The following is a 22,885-nucleotide window of genomic DNA, read 5'->3' as shown; positions in this document are numbered from 1 at the left end:
ATACATACATACATACATACATACATACATACATACATACATACATACATACATACATACATACATACATACATACATACATACATACATATATAGTTTCACCCTCCCAAGTACCCCTTGCTAAGTGCTCAAGTACCCCTGGTTGGGAAACACTGCTTAACTGTATTAAATTACTTTTTGTAATGAAGAATGCCTACATTTTGTTTTGAATCTACGATACTCACTTTCTAACTCCACCCACATTGGGGTGTGGGGGAGAGCAGGGTGGGTTGGATCACATAAGACATTTGCTGCCAAGGCATTCAGCATTTTGCCAAGATACTAGGTATGCACACTCTCCAGAATAATAAGTAAGATGCCTTTAAATCAGGGGTAGTTTGCATGGTGGAGGCCTGATTTTCTTTATTCTCAAAAAAAGCAAAAGCTCAAGTAAAGCACCCATTTCTGCAAGTTTTCTGCATCACATATATGTCTTACTGGTACGTTTATTGCATATTTGGTCTCTGATTTGTATATTAATCTTTCTAAAAATCATCATCTTTTTAGGTGGGATTTAAAAGTGGCCATTGGTGGAGTCTCATTTTTTAGCCTGTTCTCTCTTATTAGCTCTAAAACACTGCAAGACCAAACCCTCCACATGACCCAACCCACCCTGCTCTCCCCTATTTTACGTATTCAGCCAGATATAAACATCTCTGACTTGCAAGTTTGACTCGGCCTTGTCCTCTCTGTAATGTATTCCAGCATCTTGGAGTATCTTATCCACATCTGACTAGTTTTCTCACAAAATGTTGGTCTTGGCCGGTCTATTTAAAGCTTATGCTGCGCCTGGTCTAAATTCTGGACAGACTTAGCAAAGGGGCTTGCAGACTGGAGTTGTGGAATGTTATGCATGGATGGCAGTGAACAGTAATTATTGTGCAGGCCATGTTATGGGTTAGCCCTGTTACCTTTGTGTAGTTATAATGAGGGAGTCTCTAAAGTGTCTGGTACAGCTGTCTGGCCTAACTAGGGCCGCATGGCATAAAGAAAAACTATGTGATAATTGTGTCGTATATTGTAAAATAATGACTGCCTTTATGTCGAGATATAGGTAGCATTTGGAGTGAGAAAAGAAGGAAGTAATTCATGTTTGTGACGGGACCAGACCAGGGGGAAACCAGATCATGGAAAAATGACGCTAAATTTGAAAATGAAGATTAGATGTTGGAGAGTTTGGAGTCTGAAATAGTGGAAAATGGAACAATTACAAAAGCTCTTGAGCCTAGTCAGCACTGGTTAAGAGAGTCCTAATGAGTAAGGCTGAATACTTGAAGGGGTTCGAACACTGGCAGCTTTCAATCCTCCGTTAGTTACAACTGCTGAGTCCATTTCCTGTTGAGTGACTAATGAGCGTTTCAACCCAAAAACCTGGAAACTGGGCTGCTGTTCTGTGAGCTGTACACACTGTAATTAGACCAGATGAAATGAGAAAAACACTCATTTGGCTGCCCCGTGGTCTCCTTTCGGCGCTCCTTTCCCAGTCCCAAGTTTGGATGAATGGGGATGGTAAATAATCCAGCAGTAGTGATCACTGTATGTCAATGAGCAAATTGCTTAACACTGCTTGTAGGCAAACAAAACAAAAAGACAAAACAGACACTTTTTTTATTTTATTTCAATGGCACAGAGTATATGAAACGGATATGATTCCTATGAGCAAGAAAAATGGCTAAAAATCCCACAGAGTATCAACTTTTTTCCCAGTGTGCACCGTGCAGGGATTTGCTTACTGACTGACGGGTTTGTGTCAGATTCCCTGCGCTTCTCCCTTTCTCTAGTATTTTATTTACTTTCATTTCGCTGACTGTATTCTTTCCTCTGCGGTGACACTGACATTTATTGTATTGTATATGTATTTTTTACATTCATTCGCTAACTAAGCAGTGTCTAATACCATTGCCTTAATCTAACTGCAAACAAAATACAAAGGCGTACTTCAAGAGGCAACTTACATGACTGGTTGAACTTTTTATTGTGACGTCGCAGATTGTGCTTGAGGGTCTGGTCTGTGAAGTGCTTTCTGTGTGCGGACACTAAGACATTGAGTATGTTTAACTCCTGATCCCTCGGGAGCTCGATGACTGAGCGCAGTGTCATACTTCTAAAGACTCTACTTCCTCTTCCAATTATCTACGGTTGTCATGGCGCAGAGCAGCGGACTTTCTTTGGTCCTTCTATTTGGCAACACAAGCTGCCTTCTTGGAGCTGTCCCAAACTCTGACTCACGGCTTACAGAGCGCGGTGATGATGACCAAGCTCGCTCGATCCCCTCCGGTCTGTGACCCCCCCGCTCCGCTGCTACGAACCACTGCAAAGGGTCTTGGAAAGGGAAATTCAATTGGGTTTGCAGGGAACACATGCAATGAATGTTTTCGAGATGAACAGTCCTGGCAGCCATTACCGCTTAAAGGAAACCACAGCTGCCTCTGAACACGAGTCTGTGTGGAGGGCTGACCGAGCTGGGGTTTCTCTGACCAAAATATGAGGCAGTAGTTATGAACGGGACTGGGATATTGCTGCCTTGAAAGTCAAAATGAAAAGCTTTTGCTTGACAGCTCTTGACAGCGCTGGGGAGTAAATGGTCTCTGAGGGGTCCATTTTGGGCTGCAACTGCATGGTGACAGATTAGTCTTAAATGATGGGTTAATGCTGTGTTTCTCAAACTTTTCTCAAAACTACTGGCAGGAAAATGTCTGGCCTTGAAAGTCCCATATTCAACAGATTAAATGAAGTCTTACAGAACCTTAATTGGGGCTCTAGCTGATCTATGATGTATCTTGAATTAAACTCTTCACCAGGACAAAACAGTGATTTGATCTAGAACCAAGTCAAATATAGTAAACTCAATTAAAGCCTGTACTTCAAATTTGGTCCAAGAGAGAACTAATCACAGCCAGAATCAAATGGGCACAAAAAGCAGTCTAAATCTGATTTCAACACTGAAGTCTTCCTTCACTTAGGCTTTACAACATTAAAGGTTTCCCGCTGATATTTTCCTGGTTGTGGAATGAAATTGTTTTTCCCTCCTAAAGTGAATTGTGGAAGTAGACCTTTAAATGCAACTTTTTATGTGGAAAAAAAAAAGGTTATTGATATTGTGCGTATTTGACCTTGTAGTGTCCCAGCGGCTGTATGAGTGGTCAGCGTGGCGCCTTTAATTTTGATCACGGTGATCTCTAGGACGCTCCAGGATCAAATGTTGGAAGGTTTTCACTGCTGACGGAGCCTCTCACCAGAAAACCTACAAAACAATTGATCCTGGAGCGTTGTTGAGACCACCAAGTTAAGTTAAGGTACCATGGTGACCACTCATGCAGCCGCTGGGTCACTACAATGTCACATACGCACTAATATCAACTTTGCTTATAAACTCATCTTAATCGTTCATGTCTTTTTTTTTTTTTAGAGGGTTTTGGTAACAGAACACATTCACTTTTGTTAATGTGCAGTACGTCTGTTTCAAATTCCCCACAACTGAAGCATGGATAAAACGGCCACTGACTGCACTGACTCAGACCTTCAAATAAACTCCCAATGCATCATCAGTGCGTAGTAGCCGCACCACAGTTTGGGAAACCACTCGTACGAAAGCATTGCGTAACAGATTCTTCAAAGGACGTTGGAGGGATGACGGGACCAAGTGTGCCTGTCCGTTTTGTACTGATGAAGTCCACAGATGTTCCCCCGAGGGTTGCTGGCTGTAGTGTTGACGCAGACCCAGGAGTGAAGGCTGCTGCAACATCCTTCAGACACTCGAGTTGGGAAAGTGGACTTGAACCTTCTGTGGAGACTGTCGTAATGACCTCAGACCACAAGAGCCAAACAACAAGACGTCTTTATCCAGAGTACTGAGCAGTGTGTTCCTGCTGCACTTTCTTATCATTGTTTTGTAAAAGTAAAAAAAAGAAAACACCATTATTAAAAGTACATTAAGCTCATTAAAGTTACACAGCCTGACCAAAAACAGTCGCCAGCAATGTCACAACATTAAACATAAAGATCTGTCCGTGTTGCCATTATTGTCCCATGCCTTGTTCCATAATGTAACGCACATTTCCCCATTTTTGCAGTGAAGCCGTGCCCATGCGGTGCTGCTGATGCCCAGGTCTGAATGGAGATCCGGTCGCAGAGAAGACACCAGTCATAGCTCCTTCTTCAGGATGCTGACAAGGCACTGTTTACTCCTGCTCCTGGTTTTATGCACCCAACTCCTGAACTTGCACTGTCGACTGGCCAGCACCGATGAAGGTAAGACATATTATAGCGTACTGGATTGTATGTAATATATATTGAGTTGTCCTTTTTGACTTTTGATCAGTTGTGTGATTCTCGGTCATGCATAAGTTTTTATTATTTAAGCTCATATCATTGTAATCTGACTGTATATAATAGTCAGTAATGGTGTGACTGTCATTTCTTAAGGCTTGGGAAGGGAGCACTCTCATGACTTGTTGCTCGATTGTTTTCCTGTGGTTGGAGTTTTATTAAATGTCCCGTCTCCGAGTGAACTCACTGGGGCCAGTCTTATCTGGCCCGTTGCCTCGAGAAGCAGACCAGTGATAATCAGAGCTTTGTTCTTGTGCAGGAATGTAATCCTAACACACTGCAGACCACACGGACACCAAGGCCTGCTCTTTGTAGTGTCCGTGTTCCCACTTCCCCCTTTCTCCTCAGTCTGATGTTTGTTAAGTGCAACAAATTCACCACGGAGGCTCTCGGCGCTCTTCAAGCTTTTGAACATTTTTGCTGATCAGATTTCGAGGAATGGCTTTTTTCCACATAATTTTACCACCGAAAGTTGCTAATGGTTTCCCAGAGCTCAAGTGTCATTATTTTTGAGGCATATTGTTCAATTAATGAAAACTTAAAACTTATCTTTGATATTGTCAAACATCAGCGGTAACACAGGCATTGTGTGTTTATATTTTTATGTTATAAAAGTCCACTTTTGTTGATTCAGTGCCTCAAAGCACTGCAATGAATTTGATAAAGATTTCTCTTGATGGTGGTTTCAACAAGACCCCTTGTGTAAACCAAGTGCATTTTCTCCAGTTCAGCTTTACCCAAATCTAAAAGCAAACAGCCTATAGGCCAGTGTAACACTTCATTTGAACGCTAAGACCTGCAAAACTCATCTCAACTGATCTTTTTTCTCGTGTTGCTCCATTGTGACTTTTTGGACTTTTTTTTTTCTTCATTGCTTTTTTGCTACTTTTCTGTTACTCCTTTGTGGCTTGTTTGTTGTTGCATTTTATGGCTTTTTATGTCACGTTTTGGTCTTATTTTTGTTGTTATTTTGACACTTTTTTTCAAGAAGCTTTTAGATTTAGGTTAAGCCAAACTGGAGAAAATGTGCTTGGTTCAGGCGGGGGTTAAGAGGTTAAAGCTGCACTGCAGAACTTTCTAAATGGATAATTAAAAACTCCAAATGATAAACAAACCAGTTCAGTTCAATACTAGTCATATCAAACGTGCACCTCATGTGTTCATTTGCTTTTCTGTTCTCCACTCTATCTCCATGGAGACGAGCTGGTAATGTCCCGCTACCAGCAAAGGGTTAGGATGTGTATTGTGGCCTTTTAAAGTTTGAATATGCCTGTTGTTATAAGCAGTATGTTTGTTTTTCCTATACTTTCAAGCATATACTTTTCCCCTACAAAAAAAACGCTCCTCCCGATCTGGCTGCGAGACGAGCTCCGAAAAGGAGAAAGCGGCGCTGAAACCAAATCCTTAAAAATGTGTCTGTTGGAAGCGTTCCAGCGGAGTAATAGCCGGCTGGACGTGTGGGCAGCGAGTCGGGATGTTTACACTCCACAGTCGGAAGTCGAGCGCAGCCACTGAATATGATAAAGCCTGCACGTTATAATTAGAGTTATTAGGAAAGAGAGTCTCGGTTGGGTCCTAAGCCCTAAAATAAACTTAGCGTAGCTGTGCTGGAGCCAACTCTGGGACAGGGAGGAGTAAATGGGTCCCATGTGTCGCCCGAAGGCATGCCTGCTACCTCGAGTCCACCCATGCTCCTCTCCTTTTGTAATGAAAAGGTATTTGTTGTCACTGAGAGTAGAGTTAACTGCCGGGGAAACTATAAATTAGTCTGTTTTTTTGAAAAAGGGGAAAGAAGACGCCCCTCCTGCCTCGGGATAGGGTTTCTTGGGGGACTGTTTGTCTTCTTGGTCATAAATTTCCATAGAGGTGGGTTAGTGGGGGTGGGGGTCTGCTTGGTTGAAGCATTTACACCCCACCCTGCTGCTAATCACCAAATGTGCCAGGTACTATCTGTGTATGCTCTGCCGCTCCCCCGTTCGCTCCCTCGCTGCCTGGGAATCCCGGGTCACTTTCGCCGCTTCCCGCTGTTTGACGGACGGCTTCAGCTGTCCACAAACAATCACAGCACCAGCATTTGGCTGCATTCCTTTTGTCTCGGTGCAGGCAAAATAGTGATATTCAAATGGGTTTCTGCGTGCTGCTTTGAATTGCTATTTGTTGTGACTATAAAAAGAATAAATCCTCTACAAATTCAGTTCATTGGTTTTAATGAACCTTACAAGCATATTTTTGAATAAGAATGGCTTTTAGGATCACGATACTTTCAATGCTTGTGTTTGGAGTAACAGTAACAGTTACACAGCACTTTGTTACATTTTGTGTTAATGCACTTTTCAATCTTACCACTTCAGGAAATTTGGACACATGACCGTTTTCTTTTTACACATTTTAATAACCTCTTAACCCCCACCTTAAAGCAGTACTAAGTAACTCTTGCCCCTAGAGGCCATGCGTTGTAGCAAGTTGCAATTTTTTTACTTATTAATTCATGAGAGTAAATACTACGCTGACAGAAAAGCTGAAGGGAGAGAGGGATATTGTTCGTCCTATTACACAATGGAGATCATTTTTTTCACTCAAACTTGGCTGTAAACACTGTTTAAGTGGTGCTAGCCCGCAGTTAGCTTTGCCCGTTAGCCTGTTAGCTTCTTCTTCATGATTCCATTAGTGTGTATTGGTGGCTCCAGTTCGGTGGCAGTCAAGTTGCAAGGGTGGTTTTCTGGACAGAGACACCAGGGGGAGAGGAAAGACCCCCCAATCATCCCATTAACACTTGTATTACCCCCAGAGGGACTATGAAAAGGATTTAAGGTAAACAAGTTACACATTTCTTGACTGGAGCTTACAGCGTGTAGGCCAGTGTAACGCCTGATTTGAAAGCTAAGACTGATCAAAGATTTTTCCTTGTGTTGCTACCATGTTGTCACTTTTTTGTCGTATTTTTAAAGCTTTTTTGTCACGTTTTTGGCTCTTTACGGTTGTGTTTTTGTGACTTTTTCTTTTCACTTTATTGTGTTTTTTTTTTTGCTACTTTTTTGCGTTTTCATCCTTGTTTTATGTCTCGTTTTTGATGATTTTATGCTTTTTTTCAAGAAGCTTTTAGATTTGGGTAATGCCGAAGAGGAGAAAATGAGTTTGGTTCAGGTTAAGAGTTTAAGATATAGTATATTACTTATCATAATTACTATATATCACAGTATGCATCAGATCAGCCCCTGAGTATTATGATCGTCCCAGCCCTATTCCATTGTAAACTATGATGTCGTTCCTCCACAGACGGCACTGCAGATTCTTTGTATTGCTCAATTTTCTACTTGCATCTAGTTGAGTTGCCACTGTCCCGAGAAATTTTACTTGAATTTAATGCTCCCTCCTCCCACAAACTACAAACCAAGATTTTCCTATTAATTTTTTTCTTAAACTTTTTAATTAAGTCTTTAATCAATTAGTTTTGTTAATTAGAAAAATCTTTGTAACTAAATTAGCACGGCCCATTTTTCCACGTCGCTCCAAAGTGCTAATTTATGGTGATTGAGTCTCATTTAAAAGTGAAAAGGCCACGCTGCAGAGCTTTCAGCGCAGACAGTGGCCTGGTATACTTATGGGGTTTTTGCTAATAGCCTTTGTCCCCCCCCCCTCTCTCTGGCTTCCTGCTAGTCTCTGCTTTTGTTTCTTATCAATGCTCTTCATGCGTCTCCCACCTCTACTCACTCTGCGCTGGTCAAATTAGCAAAGGGAACGTGCCAATGTTTTTTCAGTGTGGTACAGGGGAAAGGCCTCGGCCGTCCGGACCCACTGCATTCAACCATCACTGCCGTGCTTCCAGGAAATCCCTAAAGTCATTCATGCAGCATATTGCTTCCTATCTTGTTCTCATAGTAGGTTCCAATGACTGGCGCCAAGCCCTTTCCCCCCTTTGACTTTTAGCTCAAAACTTCTCCAATTTTAGGAAAGTTCTCTCAAAGTTCATGTCGTTAGTCTGATTTCGGACCGTGTCAATCAGGTTTATAGAAGAAAGCAGGGGAGGTCTTTTACAGTCGGCCTCCTCTTTCCAAATATGGCACCTAATCCATTTTAATCCAATCAGTGAAGCACCCGGATTAACGCACATGAAAGTTTTCTCATGTAGGAAACTTGGCTCGTGCCTCAAAAGAAGAGTTTACAAAATAAATATAAAAAGAGGCATGTTTTGGATTTTTGTACAAATGTTTTGTCCATTATGACTTTCCCCACAGCTAGGCATTTGACTCCTCGAGCGTGTGGATTTTCATTATTTATCAAAGGGTTTAACTATGATTCAATTACCTCAAATGATCCAGACTTGGAGTCGGTAGTGTTGACTTGTTGTGCAGAATAAATGATGGTCATCTGCTTTGCTGTTATTATGCTGCAAGTCATGTGTTGCTCATTTTTTATCATTTTCAGAACATGCTTGTTACAAGGTTAGCAGATTTCAAACATAGGAAGATGGAGACTGGATGTTTTGTTGGTTGCTAAGGATATGCTGCTGTATATATAATTGTGGGTCTTAAAGAAGTAACTAAGCAACCTTAATAAATCCTTTTCGTAGTCCCTTTGGGGGTAATACAAGTGTTAATGGGATGATTGAGGGGTCTTTCATCTCCGCCTGGCGTCTCTGGCCAGAAAACCACACTTGCAACTTTCCCTACACCGAGCCAGAGGTGCAATACACACTAATGGAATCACGAAGAAGAGAACGGGCAAAGCTAACTGCGGGCTAGCGTCACTTTAGCAGTATTTACAGCCAAGTTCGAGAGACAAAATTATCTCCATTGTGTAATTGGATGTGCAATATCCCTCTCGCTTTGTCTTTTCTGTCAGTGTAGTATTTACTCTCACGGACAATTAATGATTAAAAAACCGCAACATGCTACGACCTGCAGTGGTGCTAATGGCCTGTAGGGGCATGAGTTACTTAGTTCTGCTTTAAATTTTCAAAGTGCAACCTTTCTAATTGTCATTTTCAAGAGTGTGTTGGCCCAGCAAGAAAAAGAAAACTCTTTTTATGATATTTTATTACGACGTCTTCATCTTTATAACTCGGATGTTGACTCTGCCTTATCTGTGGCATTTGCCTCAATCTCAAGGTACTTTGAGATTGAGGCAATCGACCTTGCCTTGAGTCCAGATCGGATGTATCCACTATCTGCTAAAGCTACTCAAACATTTCTGCTGCTTCCCCATGTTCAGTTTGTTTTGGAGGAGAAAGTTGATCCTACCCCCTGGCCCCTTTTTCCTGCCGGGATTAGGAGCCCTGTCAGACATATGTGATCCAGGAAATACCTTTACTAGGCCCAAGTGGGGTCACCATAGCAACTGGCACCAGAACCTGCCTCTGCAAGCCCCGAGCCCACTGCACATGCTCAGTAGAGACACTCTCCAAAGTGGACTTACAATGGGCTTAGGAAATACTCCTCCAATATAATGTTGAAGTCTGATACTGACAATGACTTCACGGTGACCCGCCCCCCTCTGTATTGGATGTAACATAAAATAACTTTCGCCTATAGTTGGTTGTTCAAAGCTTCACTCATTCCTGCACATGCTCAGTTGACACTCAACCCTCTAATTGTTTGGGAGCCTTTTGTTGGGACGCTGGGAGGGATTACTCTCCAGGTTTGCTGATGTTGACATAAAGTTGAAGCGCTGTATGGGTATGCTTCCTGTACAGAGGAAGTGCGAGGTCAAACAAATGTCTCCCTGATAGCGTGCTTACTATTGATATGCACGGTACAGTATATTCAAACTGAGCTTTCTCAGCGCCCCTACAGTAAATCTGGTAGATATTAAGTACACTGGTTGTGGACATATTGAGGAATTATAATCCAGTGAGAGTCTTAAAATACCTTTTAGAAATGTAGCATATATGGAATTTAGGATTACATGTGCAGTCACCATTGTCTTGCATTTATAAACTACGATACTTAAAATTCAAGGTGTGGTTCTATTTAAATCATTTACTTTAAAGCTGCTCAATGTAATATACCAGTTATAGATTGCTATGTCACAAGAGCAACTAAACTTGTCATAAAATTCAATAAAAACAAGCAACGCCAAGCCACTAAAACTGAAAATGCAACTTGTGTGCTCTTTTATCTGCACACAAGTCATACCAGTTATAGCACTGCATTTTTGAGTTCTCTTTTTTTCTTGCCAGATTTTGCTATATTTTATACAATTACACCAAATCTATGTCTTGTTTTGAGTATGAGCTTTTCTGTTTCCAACCATCTGTGCATGAATTTGTGTTTGGAGACGGCCTTGCTCGATTTATGTCCGACTGTCATGATGAGGAAGTTTTCCAGCTTGTTCAGGAAAGGCCTTGTAGGAAGTTGTAAATGAAATCACTTGTTAACGTATCCTGCCAGAGATTATTTTTGGACCCGTTGCAGCGGCGAGCGTGATACAACAGTAAGAATGCCACATAAGTCGGACCGTGGCGATCTCTCCGCCTTTGTGCGCAGACAAACAGCGCTATTGTGATGGACGTTGTTGTCAGCAAAATTGGGTTACCGTCCCCCTCCCCCTGTAAACTACGTAGTCACTGGGCACAGGGGGGGCTCAGGTGTCCCGGGCTGCGACGCCTCTCTGCTTTAATCCAATTCCAGCGTCTCTTCTAAAGTAGCTTCTTGCTCCCCTGCCCCACGACAGGCTTTGACTAATTTAGGAGTAGGTTTAATTTACAGGTGGGTAGAGCTGGGTGTTTTTTCCTCCATCTAAAACAAAAAAAAACTGCTGACAAAATAGCAAAGGCAATCCCTGTATGAATCAATTTGACTTTACAACTACATTTTTTATTTCAAATAGATTTTTTTGCCCAGCTCTACAGGCGAGGTAACACAGGCGGGTAGATTTTTGAGAGGGTTGGAATGGACGATGACTGATAAATAGGCAAATATTTTAAGTAATTTAACCTGATGTATGTTTGTTTTTTTGTTTTTTTAATCTCTTCAATCATAGAAATATATAGAAATATATCTAATAGAGGTCACCCGATGTGGGTTTTTCCCAGGCTGATGCCGATCTGCATCGCTGATATTTTTGTTTATAATTCTGTGTCTGATGCTTCTAAAATGTGTCATTGTTGAACTGTGACAGCAGGGGGCGTTGTATGAGGGGCATAGGGCTGATTTATTCAGACTTCAGACATTTGAAAGACAAAAAACAGTAGATTCCAAAACAAAAAAACATAACATAAATAAAATGTATTAAATCGATCAACTTGTGGCCGATTTTCACCACGATGAAAATGAATTATATGAGCAAAGAAAGGTGTTTCATTGAAATAAATCAGAAATAACAAAATCTCAATACTGGAAGACCGGCAAAGCACTGTGGTTCATTATTACTATAGGGAAGAAATTGGTGCTCAGACCTATTTAACTTTGACATTTTATTTCAATTTGCCTCTTATGATCTGTAAAGAATTTTAGTTCTTTACATTTTTTGTGCCAGAGACTTAAAGATTTTACCCAATAAACAAACCATACATGAGCTTTTGCTCTGAGCGGCTCACCTCTGCTAAAACATGATTATAGCTTTACTGGGAGTGGGTACGTCTCCAGCTTGTCTCCATGGAGATGTCGACTAAAGTCAGTGGAATTGAGAGTTAAACATGACAAGTCCTCATCCAGGTCCATTCTTTGATTATCCACTACAAAAATAGCACTTTCTGTGTCGAGCTGGTCATTGAGAGCATGTTTTGTGTTGATGGCAACAGTATAGCCTTGTAAAACAATCCTTGAAGATATCTATAAGCTGATAACCATGTACTTTAGACCTCTACATATTCAAATCCCCTCTGCCCTTTTCCAACCTTTGAATAATTGTTATTTTTCAATTTCTTTCAGTCCCGGTAGAGCCACAAATTGAACCGTACACCCTGTTTCTGGGGGATCCCCTCATCCTGAGCTGCTCCACAAAGGACTCGGACCACGCTGTGAACTGGACCAAAGACAATGCGCCGGTGTTGGACGGAGAACACTCACACATCCGGAAGGGGAAGCTGGAGATCGAGACGCTGGAGCTGACCGACTCGGGGATCTATACCTGCACCACTTTTGGAAACCACAGCCTTTACTTTAATGTCACGGGTGAGAAAAGACAAAGAACCTGTTTAAAAAATATACATTTACATCAAGCAACCACTCACACATCCACAATCACAGGCAGTTCATTCAACATTCACACTTTTTGTACATACACCGGATGTTTGTGCTTTACTCGTCTCTGTGGTCAAGATGTGTGTTTAATCTGGGAACATTATCAGTGTATATATCACAGCAACTTGTTTTATTGCAGTTGAGACCATGGCTTCTTCTGAAGATGACGATGAAGATGAGGAGTCTTCATCAGAGGAGGCAAAGTTACTGGGCAGTCAAAAGAAGATGCGTAAGTGTGCTTTTTTTATTGGAGTATTTATACACTCCTTGACCAAAAACAAGTTGCCAGCTGGATTTAACTGCTATGGTCTGGGTTGTTGGTCAGGTCTAGATTGAGCAACATTATGTGCCCAAAGACTGAGATCCGCTGAACATCCTGAATGACCAGTTTATTCCATCAATGGATTTTGTCTTCCCTGATGGCAATGACAGGATTCATCAGGCTGACATTGTGAGAGAGTGCTTCAGGGAGCATGAGACATCGTTTTCACACATGGATTGGCCACCACAGTGTCCAGATCTTTTGGATGTGTTGGGAGAGTGTAGCACTGGGATGTTTGACATCGCAGAAGCTTATTGAAACAATAGAAAAGCGAATGCGTGCTGTAGTCAAAGCTAAAGGCGGTGCAACAAAATACAATATTCTCTTTGGTCAGGCAGTGTATAAAGCAACAGTAGCATTTGGTCCTTCCTGTTTTGTTTGTAGTATTTAAGCATGTGATTCAGTTTTCTGCCTTACTCTTAGAGGCCAGTGGGAAAGTGATTTAACTATGAATCAGAGCTGATGACGGGCTATATTTAAGTGCGTTAGTGAGTAACAGTTTAGTACAGTCACTCAGACCTCAGCACCTGTGCCCTCTTGCGGTTCAGACCACAGAAAGGAGTGCAGAGTGTGGCAGGCAAGCTGACCTTTACACCACTTCCTATTGTTCCAAAACATTACTTGTGACCATGACTTAGGGGCCAATAAAGTTTGTTTGCACGAGTCTAATCACCGTCTTCCTTTCACTAGCTATGCCTCCTCAGTGGGTCCAACCAGGGAAGATGGAGAAAAAGCTCCATGCAGTCCCAGCCAGTAAGACTGTGAAGTTTCGCTGTCAGGCCAGCGGTAACCCAACGCCAACTCTGAAGTGGTACAAGAACGGCAAGGAGTTCAAGAGAGACCATCGCATTGGAGGGTTCAAGGTTTGTGTTATGTGTCTTAAGCTGCAGCTGCTTAACATATCGCCATGTTATAGTTAACCTAGCCTCAGGTGACGTAGTTCATACCGCAAAAAGCCACAATCTATGCAAAATAACAGAGGTCTTTGGAATGAATCTATACATTTGTGTTGAAATGGTTTATTCAAACAAAGCAGTATTTATTGGTGTGGGCTGAACTATTTGTGTTTAATTTGACGCTGCTTCAACCGCTTGTAAATATAAATAGCTTTTTTCTTTTGATTTAACAGAGTGGCATAGTAGTCAACAGCATTCAGATTAGACGCCTTGGGGAACGCCCACAAAAGGCCACAGTGGAGGGGGAAACTAAGAGGAATATAAAAAAAGGCTTTCACCTATTACTCCACCACTACTTTAACAAATGCTGAATTATGGATGTCTTTCCAACCAAATAAATATACGGAGACGTTTGTGAGGAGCAAAGTGCTTCAACCGCCCATGAATAGCCTACATAAATAACAGAGAATGCTAACCATGCTAACGTTAGCTTCATGCTAAAAGCTATATGCTGTTTGTTTTTTACTTTTGGTGGTCAATCAGCTCTGTGAAAACATCCCTTATATTGACTTTACATTATTTGTGCGTGCTTATAGTCCGCTAGAAAACGTCTAAAGAGTGTAAAAAAAAAAAGTATTTCCCTAATCTGACCAGGATCAAACGTTTTCTCCGAGTTTCAGCGTTCCAGTTGTCCAGGTCGGACTTTGTTGCCCATGTTAGAGCATAGAAGGTAGATGCAAAATCAGCTGAAGTGGAGCACAGCATTACTTCCCACTCACTAGGCCACCCCCCCCCCCAGTATGACGTGTGGTCGTCCGCATCAATGGGAAGGTCCTGCTTTCTTTGTGGGGCTTGCATGTTCTCCCTTTGTCTCCATAGGTGTCCTCCGTGTGCTCCAGTTTCCATTGCTTATGAAAACATCAGTGCAGTCTGTCCCCTATATGGCCCTGCGAAAGACTTAATGGGACTTTCCTGTTTGACTCGAAAGGACAGAATTAGAGACAATTGACTTGAGACTGACCCTTGAGCTATGTCTGCACAGTCTAGCGTAGCGTTTCGTCCCGTTTGTTTGGAGGTGTTGGTGATCTCATCTCTGCATTTGATCACCAGACCCTCCCTGTAAGCAAAGTGGATGACCCAGACAAGTTTCATGTTTAACCTCAAAAACAATGCAAGTGGAAATCTTATGCTTCCAACAACATGGTGTGCCATATTGAGAAAGCCTCAAGATGGTTTATCCTACCGCTAGCTCCAAGCTCCTGTTGATATCTTGTGCTTTGTAATTATGTCCTTTAGGGGCTGCACAATACATCGCCAAAATATCTTTATTACAACGCCGTATCCGTATTGCTAAATCCCCTCGTGTCTTACTTTGTTGACACCCTATTTCCAGGCTGACAATTTCAAACATGCTGTTGTTAAATGCTGATAATGTGTAACGCTGATAAAGCATTTTACAGCTGTCTGGGTCGGTCATGTTTACTTTGTTTCGTAAGTTAAAGGAGTGTGTTTCTGCTCCCCCCTCTTTATCACTTCTGGTTGTGCACTAAATTTTACTGCTGATAACAGTTACTGATATCGTCTTATCTTTGCAAATAACTTCTTCTGAAAGTGAACATACGAACTACCTTCTTGCTGGGTCTTTGTGAAGTGGCGCTTTGTGAAGTGTTTATTGGTTGCAGTAAATCTTGTAGTTTTATGTATTTTTTGCGTTGTGTTGAGTGCGGTTCGAGGCGACACTTGCACAGGTGTGTGGGATACTAACGTCGGGAAACATCTCCTCTCCATCTGCTTATCCCATCATGTGCAGGCCAGTCCAGCCCTGTCCCATGTTACTACAGCCTGTCTTAACTCCCCAGCTGGACCGTATTTAGGAGTTTCCTCTCAGCTGCCTCTGTCTCCACCCTGCACTGTAAACTTAACTCTTACTCAAAGAATGTAGGTAAACTGATTCCCTCAGCCCTACAAACTGACAGTTTAGAGGAGGATAATGCATCGTCGCATGGGCGTAAAATGTGGGGGGGATAGGGGGGGTTACAACCCCCCCAATATTCAAACCTAACATTACACCCTTGGTCAACATACAAGATCAATACAATGTTGTTTTTGGTTGTTTAGAAGCCTATGTACAATTACCGTCTAAACCGTCAATGACAAAACTACAAAAAACTGCTATTACCACGAGTGAAATTGTTTTTGTTGGATGTTTTTTATTATTAATTGAACACGTCATTGTCACAACACAATAACAACTTTACTTACATGCACACGTTTGCACTAAATATTGCCAGCTCCTAGCCTGGCTAACGCCACCAATTCATTTTCTCGTAGGAGAGGTGTGGTTTACGATTGTCCATAGTCGTTTATTGGGCGCTACGAATGTCTATCATGCGTCTGCACGTAGCCACAGCCAATCGTATCATCGTATGAGATGACGTATGACGTACCCGCTGTAAACCTTTGAGATAAATAATCTAGAACACGGCCTAAAGCTTGATCGAAAAATACCATCACGTCTGCTGCTGTCATTTTTTATCCGTAAATAAACTTTTTCTTTTTTATCCGTAAATAAACTACAGGCTTCCATATATCAAATAGTGCGTCATTTTCTTGCCGTCCCTCCTCGTTCTGTGATTGGTTCCCAAATCCACGCGAAAATTTCGGCCATGGTCCCCAGGCTGCTGTGCAATTCGAAATGATTCGAGCGCACACAGCAGCATGGCGCATTCGTTGTGTCCTTTGGCAAGACACTTCACCCTACTTGCCTCCAGTGTCTGCGTACATTGGTGTATGAATGAGAGAGTTAATGGGTGACTGGTTCCTTTCTGTAAAGCGCTTTCGGTCTGATAAAGGTAGATAGCACTATATAAGTTGAGTCCATTTACCATTGCCAGATTATTATGTAACTGTACAAGTGTACAACGAAATAGTGTTCAGGTGTTTGTCAGGTTGGCCCACAGTGGTCGCAGAGACTCAGGACTAGCATGTTTTTGGAGGTCAGGTAAATTGAAGCACCCGGAGGAAACCTGGCTGGCTGCCTTCAGTCTCCTGATCCTCTGAAATGGTGCAGCGTCTCCTGGGTGTCCTCCTCCTTCCTCTTCCTCCTGCGCAGCTCCCTCCGCTCCACAACAGTCTTTCACCATCTTCTGGGAAGGTCTGAGTAGTTTATCTGTTTTATTCTCCAGTGAACGTCCACTAGCCAGAACAATGGAGGGCATGTGTGGCTTAGCTTTGAGTCTCACCTCCTTACCTCCTTGTTTGTCCCTTCCTTGTTTTCCTCTTGTGACTCTGTGTCTCAGAAGAAGAAATGTGTAGGTCTCAAATGTCCTTAGCTCATAAGCTAGCTGTTTGCTTACTTTTGAACCGTAATGGACTCTCTGCTGTAAAAAAAAATCCACCAATCCCCACAAAAACACGGCGAAGACACACAAAATAAAGGGAGGTTGCTGTATGTTTACACATCGCCATGACATCTGTTTCCATATTTCTCTAAAATTTAAATCTTACATTAAAATGACAATAGTAAAACGACAGTAAACTTTTAAATGAAATCAATGTCCCCTTCCCCACACTGAAGGGAAACACTCGACAAAGTACTATTAGAAACGATTTTGACACTACACGGATGCTGATTATTGCTGCTGTTAACATATTCTTTAGTATCTTAATATTGGGAGACAAACATCCAGCGCGTAAAATAAAAGCCGACATTCTGTGAAATGATACATCTCCAGAACTAAACCTGAACACTAAAGCTTCCCTAATTACAGTAAGCCATAAAACTCTGCAATTATTAAGTAAGGCTCACTTTGTGGAGTTAACCAGACCATGCAGCGCCTTCACCATCTGGCTACAGTCTTTCAGTCTAGGTGCAAAAGTCTGCATCGGCGTATGGGACATCTCTCTTTCCACCCACACTCCGCTTTTATGGGCAGGCGTCTATTGTTCTTATCGTCTGTACGGAGGAATCGAGTAATGTAGACCACATGCATGCAGCCAAGCACAACACATCTGGCAGTAGGCAGCTGGACTCCCTCCTCGCGCTTCAGCTAAATGAGCACGCTGTATGGCTGGGGTAGTGTATGCATGTTTGATGTTGCCATTGCCTTAGAGGGTGACTGGTTAATCACACACTGCCGGTCTTGGCGGATTTATGGAAGAAAAAATTATAACATGTCTCGGAAAAAGAGCCAGACATCAGTTGGGGCTAATAAGACTGAGACAGGTTTGGGCAGATGTGTATAAAACATTTTCCTGTGCTTTTGTATGAAACGTTTTCCTGTGCTTTGTTAGGATCCAGTTTGTCAAACACTGGGTGTTGACAGGAAGGAAGCGTTACACTTAATCATCATATTTCATCATATTTAAATGAATTGCACACATACATACATTGCCTTGACGCCATGCTCCAGAGTAATTTCTCCTCTTTTCGGTTAAGGTGTACTTTATTGTCCCTATATTGATGTTTGTCCTCTGACCCGTCTGTCAATGCTGCGCAAGCAACCTGTCAGGGTGTTTGGTTTGACTTTTGTGCTGGGTTGAAGGGGAGGAGTGCTGAGGCTCCTGGTGTCACTCTGCCGCCTTTTGTGTTTGTATTGTTTCGGTTTATGCAATTAAAGAAAAGCAAGATTTTGAAGAAAACCAGATTATTGGACAGAAAGTAAATGATATCTAATGATATCCATCTACTGTACTTTTTGTCCTTAGGTGCGGGACCAGGTGGGGACCATCATTATGGAGTCAGTCGTTCCCTCAGACAAGGGCAACTACACCTGTGTAGTGGAGAACCTGTACGGCAGCATCAACCACACCTACCAGCTCGATGTAGTCGGTGAGTGGAAACCTTGTTATTTTATACTCTCTGAAACGCAAAGCAAATATTGTTTACAGCTGGATCTTTGCTTATTTAGCTTTTCTTGTACTTTACTTTTATATACTTTTCTGAATCTCTTCCAAAAGTTTACCCTCACACTCTTGGCCATAACGCACATCTTGAAGAACATTATATTTAACGCAAGACACTCGACTTGATCTCATCTATTTATAGTGATTCATAATCACACTTTGTGCATAGCTGTGGAAACAGCAATTATTTTCCCTGAAAGAAATTACAGCCTAACTTTCTAAATGACACGGTATCAGACGGTATAAGATTAAACAAACCTGCAATTACTATAAGCACTCATCTTCCTATTTTTGCTGGTGTTTTGAGATGAGGCTAGCATTATATTGTGCAAGATTATGCACATAAAGCTTTGCTGAGATTATTGGTTGTTTTCAGTCTTGAATAAGAAGATCTCACGCTCACATTCCATGTGGTCCATGTTTTTTCGTCAACGATGCAGATAACAAAATCATTTCTTTGATAATCTTTTTATGGCTGTAACGGTGACCAGCTCAAATAGCTCTGTGGTGACTGAAACATGACAAGACTTTTGCAAGTTTTTGTTGATGAGAAAAAAATGTTATAAGGTGGGAGCAGGACTTGAGCTGCGTAACTGAGCTCCCATTTTTAAGCCACATGGTCTCTCTCTCGCTCTCTCGCTCTCTGCCCTCGACTCTGAGCAGCGACTGATAGCAGCTGTGGTAGAGCGATTTCACAGGGACTTTTCTTTTCTCAGGACAAAATGTTTTTTCCCTGTTAAATACAGTAGCGGTATGAACGCAGAAGGCACGTTGATGCTTGTATAGAAGACGAGCTGTGAATAAACAACCTCAGAGTGATGATCAAAGGATGAGGAGACGGGGTGCTGTAGGTCACAAATGAATACATGCATTCCTCCCTTTTGTGCGTCATTTGTTTGGAAAAGCTTGATACAACCTGTCAACCTTGATCCAATTACTTGCAATTAATCTAGTGAATCTGAAGATCCAATTCCAACTAAAGCAAATAAATGATATTTTTTAGTTTTGAAGTTGCTGTGTGTGTTCATTCCCCTCTGTTTATTATAGTGCATTGTATTATTAATAGTCTTTCATTTTGTGTTTTCTTGTTTCATATTTTTTGTCTTTCTAATTTTACTTCAGAGCATAATTGTTGGATAATCTGTTACATCATAAAATAGAAGTTATTAGAAGACTTCTGAAATTACTGCATGTAAATCTACAGTAAATTTCCACCGCTGCTCCATCTGAAATAAAGGCACCAAACACTAGAATGTGACCCCGACCAATTGTCTGACTTTATTTCTGTGCCCGTTTCCGCAGAACGCTCTCCTCACAGGCCGATCCTTCAGGCCGGGCTGCCAGCGAACCGCACGGCTGTGGTGGGCAGCGACGTGGAGTTCGAGTGTAAAGTGTTCAGTGACCCTCAGCCGCACATCCAGTGGCTCAAACACATCGAGATCAACGGGAGCCGCGTCGGAAAAAACGGCCTTCCATACGTCCGAGTGCTCAAGGTAGGAAAATAATGCCCCGCAGCAGTTTATGCTCACGAATAATGCAGCAATTGTAATATATTGAGTTGTTCACTTTTAAATTCTAATTAAAGCCATAACATTTGTTGAGTGAGTGCATAAATGTAGAACTTAATCATTAGGCCTAGTGTGATTAAATTGGTTAATTATTAGGGCTGGGACGTTATTGTTGTCACGATCCGATACGTATCACGATACTCGGGCGGATCCGAGACGTATCACAATACAGTACTTATGATAAGTGATATTTTATGTGTCCAAAGTTTAAAAAAGAAACAAATATGACATTTATTGAAGTGTCAAGACAAAAAAGTACTTTAACACAAAATGTAACAAAGTGCTGTTCCTGGATAACAAAGGAGTGTATGATAAAAATGCCTCCAAACACAAGTATTGAAAGTATTTCGATACTTGATAATACCAAATGGTATTGCGATCTGATCCGATATTTTGTCCCAGCCCTATTAATTATTATTAACCTCTTACCCCCATCTTAACTGAGCACATTTTCTCCAGTTCCCAAATGTAAAGCGTTCTTGACTGGAGATCGACAGTGTAATACCTAATTTGAAAGCTAAGACCGAAGCTTTTTTGTTGCATTTGTGTTGCTTTTCTGGCACTTTTTTTTGTTGTCGCTTTTTGTTTGCGTTTTTGTCACGTTCTTGTGTCACTTTTTCGTTGTTTGTTTCATTGTTTGTCTGTTTATTTTTCGCCTCGTTTTTGTAACTTTTTTTGCTGCATTTTCACCCTTGTTTTTGTTGCTATTTTGATGCTTTCTTTTTAAGCGTTTAGATTTGGATAAAGCCGAACTGGAGAAAATGCTCTGGGAGGTCAGAGGTTAAACCACTTAATTTGCATTCACGTTATAAGACATAGCCAGGGCCAAAAGTCCTTGGGTTAAGGAAAAAGAAAGAAGAAACTTTATATCATAAAATGAATGTGTACTCTACAGGTATTGTTTTTTTTTTTTTCTTTTTTTACATTTATAAGGGGCCCAGGATGTTTTGGACTTGGCTGATTTTGATTATGTCTTGTGCCCATAACGTGTTGTTTATTTCCAGCATTCTGGGGTCAATAGTTCGGACGCTCAGGTGTTGACCCTCTACAATGTGACTGAGGAGGAGGGCGGGGAGTATACATGTAAAGTGTCCAATTATATAGGAGAGGCCAATCAGTCGGCCTGGCTGACTGTCACCAGATATGAGCCCTCAGGTAACCACCACCACCACCACCATCACCGCCGCCGCTGCTGCTGCTATGGTCCAGATCAGAGGAGCCCCAGTGGAAGCATAGGGCCATGTACAACCCCCTAGTCAAGCTGTTTCTCTCCTCCCTCCCCTCGTTTTTTTTTTTTTTTTTCCTCTACTGCCTCGGTTCTCCTGACTGTAAATGACGCTATGGAAAATTCCCAGCAGAACGGTTGAAAGTGTTTAGACCCTGGGTTATGTTGTCTGTGTGTGCCGGAGTTGTGCCCTCCTAATAAGGGCCTCACTGCCATCTTCTTCCATTACTGCCGCTCTCCTGCTCTTCTTTTTTTTTTTTTACCACACCTCTTCCTACCCATCTTCCTCCTACTGGTGTTTGTCGACTGTTTTTATGAGCCCACTTTCCACCGGAGTATGATTCAGACTTGCAGTAAATAGAAATAGTTGAAGTGGTATTCTGTTCCGGTTTCGTGAGGCTTGCCCTGGTACTGGATAGTAGGTGGTAGTCGTGGTAGTAGATGCCAGCCTCAATTTATTTTTCAATAGCGTACTCTGAACTGGAATTTAGGTTGTGTCTTAGCTCCTAATTTGCGATTATTTTGGTTTTTGGTATGCTCTGTTTTAACGGGAAAATACAAACATTATCCATAGTATCAATAGTTCTGAATGCTAAGTAGTGATCGAAGAGAAAGTATCCAAAAATAAAGAGTCATTTCAGCAAATGAAGTGAAAGTAGTGCAGATGTGGTGGAAATGGCTCCTGTGTGAGTGAATGGAGATGTGCTTGTGTGCTGTTCTGCTGCGGATCTTTCCATGGTGACCATCTCGTGCATGTAGAGATGAGATGAGGTGTTGATGTGGTGATGGGATAGCCCAGGTCTGGACTCCTCTAACCCAGCTTCTCCACTAACAGGCTGGAGGGCTCTCCCTGACAGAGTCCTCTACAGGGGGCTCTTGGTGGTGCCTTCGGGGCCGATGGTGTTGGATCGAGAATAACAACGCTCCCCTCTCTTCTCATCTCTCTCTCTCTTTCAAAAGCTTTTACTCATGGTTACCTTTTTCTTCTTGGGCCTCTTGTTGGGTCTGCCTCCTTTGTTATTTTCTAGACCGCTGGCCTTAACACCACGGACAAGGAAATGGAAGTCCTCCAACTGAGGAATGTGTCTTTTGAGGATGCTGGGGAGTATACCTGCTTGGCGGGCAATTCTATCGGGTACTCTCATCACTCTGCATGGTTGACCATTTTTGAAGGTATCAGTGGTCCTGTCTCTCTTCTATATTTTCTTCTTTATGTCTTTTATTCACTCCTGCCTGGCCGTTCATTATCACATTTGTCAGAACGAGGTTTGTTTGACCTCAGCTCTGTAGAAAAATGTGTGGGGAAGCCAGGGCAAGTCACACTAAACTCTCCCTTTGCCAAATGCTCAGCATGGCTCCCACTCCATCTAATCTGATTAGATGGGAGCATTCGTGCCATGCTCTGCTGTATTTATGTA

At 42.0% G+C, this 22,885-nt stretch overlaps 1 protein-coding gene across 3 annotated transcripts in view; it reads left to right on the top strand.

Moving 5' to 3' along the window:
- The window catches only part of fgfr1a (fibroblast growth factor receptor 1a), a 43,178-nt gene that overhangs the window by 9,208 nt on the left and 11,085 nt on the right, over window positions 1-22,885 (top strand). For all 3 annotated transcript variants that reach the window (XM_079557420.1, XM_079557421.1, XM_079557419.1), the window contains exons 2-8: window positions 4,113-4,290; window positions 12,240-12,482; window positions 12,691-12,780; window positions 13,564-13,736; window positions 18,477-18,600; window positions 19,977-20,167; window positions 22,496-22,640. In XM_079557420.1, coding sequence (XP_079413546.1) covers window positions 4,140-4,290; window positions 12,240-12,482; window positions 12,691-12,780; window positions 13,564-13,736; window positions 18,477-18,600; window positions 19,977-20,167; window positions 22,496-22,640 — 1,117 coding nt within the window. In that variant the 5' untranslated portion in view covers window positions 4,113-4,139. The remainder of the gene's footprint in view (window positions 1-4,112; window positions 4,291-12,239; window positions 12,483-12,690; window positions 12,781-13,563; window positions 13,737-18,476; window positions 18,601-19,976; window positions 20,168-22,495; window positions 22,641-22,885) is intronic.

This window comes from Gobius niger, assembly GCF_951799975.1.
Source record: "Gobius niger genome assembly, chromosome: 1".
NCBI lineage: Eukaryota > Metazoa > Chordata > Actinopteri > Gobiiformes > Gobiidae > Gobius > Gobius niger.
This window is presented reverse-complemented; position numbering and strand designations above follow the sequence as displayed.